The sequence below is a fragment of the Myotis brandtii genome, unplaced genomic scaffold (genome assembly GCF_000412655.1).
Source record: "Myotis brandtii unplaced genomic scaffold, ASM41265v1 scaffold643, whole genome shotgun sequence".
Classification (NCBI taxonomy): domain Eukaryota; kingdom Metazoa; phylum Chordata; class Mammalia; order Chiroptera; family Vespertilionidae; genus Myotis; species Myotis brandtii.
This window is the reverse complement of record NW_005370478.1, coordinates 257,996-264,002: the sequence shown is the minus strand read 5'-3', so window position 1 is coordinate 264,002 and position 6,007 is coordinate 257,996. Positions and strand designations below refer to the sequence as shown.

The 6,007-nt window shown below is 59.3% G+C and overlaps 1 protein-coding gene across 2 annotated transcripts in view; it reads left to right on the top strand.

The window, feature by feature from the left end:
* SELENBP1 (selenium binding protein 1) overlaps positions 1 to 6,007 on the top strand; it is a 10,880-nt gene that overhangs the window by 4,161 nt on the left and 712 nt on the right. For both annotated transcript variants that reach the window (XM_005880599.2, XM_014528670.1), the window contains 10 exons: positions 1,302 to 1,358; positions 1,543 to 1,655; positions 1,933 to 2,118; positions 2,639 to 2,759; positions 3,996 to 4,178; positions 4,441 to 4,619; positions 5,060 to 5,138; positions 5,230 to 5,351; positions 5,608 to 5,700; positions 5,861 to 5,979. In XM_005880599.2, the coding sequence (XP_005880661.1) occupies positions 1,302 to 1,358; positions 1,543 to 1,655; positions 1,933 to 2,118; positions 2,639 to 2,759; positions 3,996 to 4,178; positions 4,441 to 4,619; positions 5,060 to 5,138; positions 5,230 to 5,351; positions 5,608 to 5,700; positions 5,861 to 5,979 (1,252 nt within the window). The remainder of the gene's footprint in view (positions 1 to 1,301; positions 1,359 to 1,542; positions 1,656 to 1,932; positions 2,119 to 2,638; positions 2,760 to 3,995; positions 4,179 to 4,440; positions 4,620 to 5,059; positions 5,139 to 5,229; positions 5,352 to 5,607; positions 5,701 to 5,860; positions 5,980 to 6,007) is intronic.

Here is a 6,007-nt window from a genome sequence, read left to right as displayed (position 1 = left end):
CTGGGACCCCCACCCCTTCCTGGTACCCACCCATGCCTAAATCAGGATGGTCTCTCCTTTTCAAAAGTCCTCCTGAGCACAGTTGTATTTGACCTTCATAGCCCCCTAGGGAAGAAGGTCGATATTATCACCCACTTCTAGCAAGTGAAGGGGAGAAAGCGGGGAGAGTGGTTATCACACCTGGACTCTCAAACACTGCCTCTCGGCCGCCTAAGCCCTGGGCAGCTGCGAGGAGTGGGACCTGCTCCCTGGCTGAAGGCCTGGGCCCAGGCACAGTGCCGGCTCCGCCCTGGCTCCTTCCGGCTCCCCACGTGCGGCCCCAGCTGTCAGGACACTGGACAGAGGGCCCGGGACAGGGTAGGAGTGCCCAGGCCTGAGAGCTGCGCGCAGGGACTGCCTCCCGCCTGCAGCTGCCTCTGTGACTCCTCCTCCTGGTCAGGCCCGAACCCTGATGCCCGGTGCCTGGTCCCGCAGCCTCCTTCTCAGCAGTTGACTTTCTTCCCATAGATCAGTGTGGCTTCTCTGGCCAGACTTCAGGGGACAGGAGAGCCCCTCCCTACAGCCCTGGTGGGTGGGCTTTCAGAGTGGGCCAAACCCTCTATTGTGCATATGAAGAAAGGGGGTCCCACCCAGAGGTAAGCCTGGTCTAAGGACATCCAGGAGCCCGCAAGCCTTAAACGGCAGCCTCCTAAGCCTCCCCAGACCCTGACCAGTGAGACCAGTTGTATAATCCAGGCTCTGGCCAGGCCTGGGGTCAGGACCCAGAGGGGAGTGGCCCGGTCCCTGGAACAGGCTTTTTGGGGAAGGAAGTGAACAGCACCACTCTGGGCTGCTCCTGGGGAACAGCCAGTTTTTCCTGGCCCAGCCCTCTCGGTTACTAACATGAGAAGCAGATGCGGGCGAGGCTAAGTCATGTGCCTCAGCTCCCGTGTTTACTGTGTGACCAACTGAAAATGGGGCCCAAGTCCACAGCATAACCACTGCGCCACCCAGCCTCCACTGCACTGGTCCTTCTCCTGCCCTCCCCTGGGTCCTGTTGAGTGTCTGTCCACCTTCAGGTCACATGTCTACAGCCCCTGTGGCCACACCCAGCACCGTCAGGGCTTTGAGGTGCTGAGAGGACGATTGGAGTGACTGGAGGGGCTGCAGTAGGCCATCCCCACCGCCTGCTTTCTACCCCCAGGGCCCAGACTTGGGACAGCAAGTCTGCCTTGGCCGTGGGAGGGCGTGGGCTGCAGCTGGTAGGGAGGAAGCTTCACCCTCCAGAGTGTGGTCCAGGCCCCTGCCCACTGTTTCCGCAGCCACCAAGTGCGGGAGCTGTGGACCCGGGTACCCTACTCCTCTGGAGGCCATGAAAGGTAAGGGAGCCATGTTGGAGACTCCACCTTGGGAAGGAACTCTGCAAGCCAGCGCCCTCTACTGATGCCTCACCTGCTGGGGATGGGGGATCTCAGACCCCGGCCTCCTGCCTCGGGCACAGCCAGCGCTGTCCCTGCCATTCCTCTCCACCCACCATCCCCGCCGCCTGCTTTCTACCCCCAGGGCCCAGGGAGGAGATTGTCTACCTGCCCTGTATTTACCGAAACACGGGCATTGAGGCCCCGGATTATCTAGCCACAGTGGACGTGGACCCCAAGTCTCGCCAGTATTGCCAGGTAGGTGGGGCTTGGGCAGCAAAGTACCCCACGATGCTTGCTGCAGCCTGGCCCCAGGATGCCCTTCTGCAGCTCCACGCTCCTTCGTCCTCCTGAGTATGGGGGGGCGGGGGTGGGCAGCTGTTCACTGCACAAGGCACCCCAAAGGTGCGAGGGGAGAGTGAGGGTCCACCTGCACTGCACTGCACGCCAAAGTGGGTCCGGCGGGCACCTGTTCCCTAAGCGAGCAGGGGCGTGGCCTGGCTGAGCACTTCCCTCTGCCCCTTGCCCACCCGAGGTCATCCACCGGCTGCCCATGCCCAACCTGAAGGACGAGCTGCACCACTCAGGATGGAACACGTGCAGCAGCTGCTACGGGGACAGCAGCAAGGCCCGCAGCAAGCTGGTGCTGCCCTGCCTCATCTCCTCCCGCGTCTACGTGGTGGATGTGGGCACCGAGCCCCGCGCCCCGAAGCTGCACAAGGCATGTCCTCTGCCCCTGCCGCTCGCTCGCTCGGGGACCCTGATGTACCCACCACCCTGGGCGGCCTGAATCAGCACCGCCGGGCAGGGACTGGAGGGCAGTGGGGGCTTCTTGTTTGGGCTCTGAGTCGGGAGAGCATTTTCCCAGCCAGTCAGGAGCCCATGGCCTCCCTCAGGCAAGAGCCTGCGATCCTTCCCCCCAACACTCCTCCGCGGGCACTCGCTGCCGCTGCCGGTGTGCAGTGGACGCTGGGATTGACCCGTCCCACGAGCAGCTTATGCCTCAGGGCTGAGGGGCTGAGGCCAGTGCTTTCTGTCTCAGGAGCTGGCAGTCCCTCTGACGCTCTCTTGTTGCTAAGTGACCAGACTGAATCCCTGCCACATTCCCACAGGGAAACTGTGTCCTTTTGAAGGAAAGGAGACTGGTCAGCAGGAAGAAACGGGGGAGGGGCAGTGAAGGAATGGGGCGTGGAGACTCCCAGGCCTGTAAGATTCTCCTGCCATTCCTTTCCCCTCCCCAGGTCATTGAGCCCGAGGACATCCATGCCAAGTGTGGCCTGGGCTACCTTCACACCAGCCACTGCCTGGCCAGTGGGGAGGTGATGATCAGCACCCTGGGAGACCCCAAGGGCAATGGCAAAGGTACCTGCTGGCACTGCAGCACATCTCGGGGGATGGGGGGGGGGGGCAGGTCCCAAGCTGGGGAAGGATGGGATAACTTTCCAAGGAGAACCAGGGGCTTGGTCTCACCCCACATTTAAACTACAGTCAAGTAACTTCAGCTCTTTCCATTGTGTCTATGAAAACGAGCCTTGACTACTGAATTCACTTCAAAGTCATAGCTAGAACAGGCTGCCATGGGGAGTGTATGCGCACAGATATGGCCCCAGAGAACATCATCCTTCATGCATTATGAGCAAATCTCACAGTTCTTGGGATCCTGAATCTCTACATTTGCTATGTCTGTTATGGTGATCGGAGCTGACACTTATAAAATGTCTTATGTGGCAGACACAGCCCAGGAGATGGGTGCAACTATGATGTTTAGGTAGGGGCGGGGGGATGGGGGGCAGATTGGAGTGAAATGTCCGTTAAGGTCATTGAGTTAATGTTATGGCACTAGGTCTACTTAACTGCTTTTTCTGGGAGACAGTAGGACCATGACATTCCTAGACTTTTTCTTAAAAGAATCGTTTATTGATTTTTAAGGAAGAGGGAGAGAGAGGAGAAAACATCAATTAACTGTCTCTTGCATGCAAGCACCCCAGGCATGTGCCCTGACCAGGAATCAAACCGGCAGCTTTTTGGTGCAAGGGGCGACGCCCAACAAACTGAGCCACACTGGTCAGGGCCACCTTCCTACATTTAATGACATTAGGAGTAGACATCGGATTGTATTAGAAAAAAAGAAGTGTCAACCTGTCATAACATACACAGCAAGGAAAAAACATTGGGTGTTCACGTTGACTTACAAATAAATATAATCTGTCTGCTCTATAAAAAAGTAAGTCAAGGTAGCAGACGGGAGCTTAGACTCCGGCAGGAATCCCACACCGACAGTGGGAGGCGAGATGAGAGAAGCACAGGGTGCGGAGTCCCAGCAGGTCTCTTGGCTCAATGGCAGGGAAACATCCCCTGTGGTCTGGGAGAGGGATGAAGCGGGATGTGAGGTAGGGGCACCAACCAAGTCCCCACCTCCCACCTGACACTCTTGGTGAGACCCTTTGGACACCTGACTTTAAGGAGCTGACACCCCCAGTGGGAGGAGAGGGCGCCAGGTAGTGGACTTGGTGCCTATTGAGCCTGCCTGGGGTGAGGCTGGACAGGGGCCCTCTGTCTGGACTGCCCCTACTGCCACCTACCTGCTTTCCTGCTCAGGGGGTTTCGTGCTGCTGGATGGAGAGACCTTTGAGGTGAAGGGGACGTGGGAGAAGCCTGGGGGTGCTGCGCCTTTGGGTTATGACTTCTGGTACCAGCCTCGACACAACGTCATGATCAGCACCGAATGGGCAGCTCCCAAAGTTTTAAGAGAAGGCTTCAACCCCGCCGATGTGGAGGCTGGTGAGAAGGCCCCCAGGGGTCAGCAGGAGCGTGGGCACATGCCCTCTTTCTGCTCCCAAACCCCACTCTCCAACCCCTCACTTCCCTCCCGTGGACCCCAGCCCCTGTGTGAAGGGATGGGATGTGCTGAGTGCTCTGATTGCTCGGGTGTCCTGACCCCACCAACCCATATCCAACTTCCTGCCCAGGGTCGGGCCCCAGCGGTTGCCCATGCCCTCCGGCCCCAAATCTGAGCCCATCCTCCGGCCCCGTTCCCACGCAGGACTGTATGGAAGCCACTTGTACGTGTGGGACTGGCAGCGCCATGAGATCGTGCAGACCCTGCCTTTACAGGACGGGCTCATCCCCCTGGAGATCCGCTTCCTGCACAACCCAGCTGCTGCCCAGGGCTTCGTGGGCTGTGCCCTCAGCTCCAACATCCAGCGCTTCTTCAAGAACCAGGTGACCTGTGCCCTCTGGCCCTGTCCAGCCATCCTGTTGTCGCCTCTGTCCAGGCTTCTGTAGTCATGAGGCTCCCCTCTCCCTAGGAGTAGCCAGGCCTCTCTGCCTGGCTCCACACACCCAGACTTCTCCAGGGCCCAACACATGGCCGCCTGCCTGCCTCTTTACTCTCAGTCCTAGGCTATTTCCACCTTAACCCTAACTGGCCATAGTTATTCATTCATTTATTCAACAAAAGACGGTGCGAGCTTGTATGTCCGCACTGTGCCAGGTGCTGGGCATACAGCGGGGAAGCAGACATGTGCATTGGAACTTGACCCCAGTGGCACGGAGGCCCTGTGTCCACTGTCTCCCTGCAGACATGGCCCTGGGGACACCCCGATCTGCCCCCACCCCCAACTCTGACAGGCTCACCTCTCCACCTCCTCATCCCCATGCAGGGAGGGACTTGGTCGGCAGAGAAGGTTATCCAGGTGCCCCCCAAGAAAGTGAAGGGGTGGATCCTGCCTGAAATGCCAGGTGGGTGCCCAGGAGTGGGTGGGACTCAGAAGGTTGATACTGGCCCAGGATCAGGAGTCCTTAAAGCCTCTGAACCCTACCGCCACCCCAGGCCTGATCACTGACATCCTGCTGTCCCTGGATGACCGCTTCCTCTACTTCAGCAACTGGCTGCATGGGGACCTGCGTCAGTATGACATCTCTGACCCACAGAAGCCCCGACTCACGGGACAGGTGGGAGCCCTAGCAGGGGGGAGGGGGGCGCGAGAGGGGAGGATAAGAAGAGAAGCTACACAAGGGAAAAGGAGTGAAGGGACTGGGGGTGATAAGGGAGGTGCAGGAAAGGCAAAAATGGGGGCTGAGGGATGGTGCAGCCCAGGACTGTGGGAGCCCTGGCTCACCTGGGAAAGGGAGGTGGGGAGGGATCCTGACTGAGGCGAATGGCTCTTCCTGCGCTGTCATCCTACATTCTCTGCCCCGTCCCACCCAGCTCTTCCTCGGGGGCAGCATTGTGAAGGGAGGCCCTGTGCAAGTGCTGGAGGACCAGGAGCTCAAATCCCAGCCAGAGCCCCTGGTGGTCAAGGTGAGGCGCTCTCCCTGCCCACGGGCACAGGGCACACTCAGGTCCATGCCGGAGGGGTATGGGAGAAGGGAGGGGGGGACATCCCAGCAAGCTCTTGGGGTTTGGGTGGTGCCTGTGATCCCCTCCAGGGCCCTGGGGACTGACCCCTGGTTTTCCCCAGGGGAAACGGGTGGCTGGAGGCCCTCAGATGATCCAGCTTAGCCTAGATGGGAAGCGTCTCTATGTCACCACGTCGCTGTACAGTGCCTGGGACAAGCAGTTTTACCCTGATCTCATCAGGTGAGAAGCAGACAGCCTGGGCTTTCCT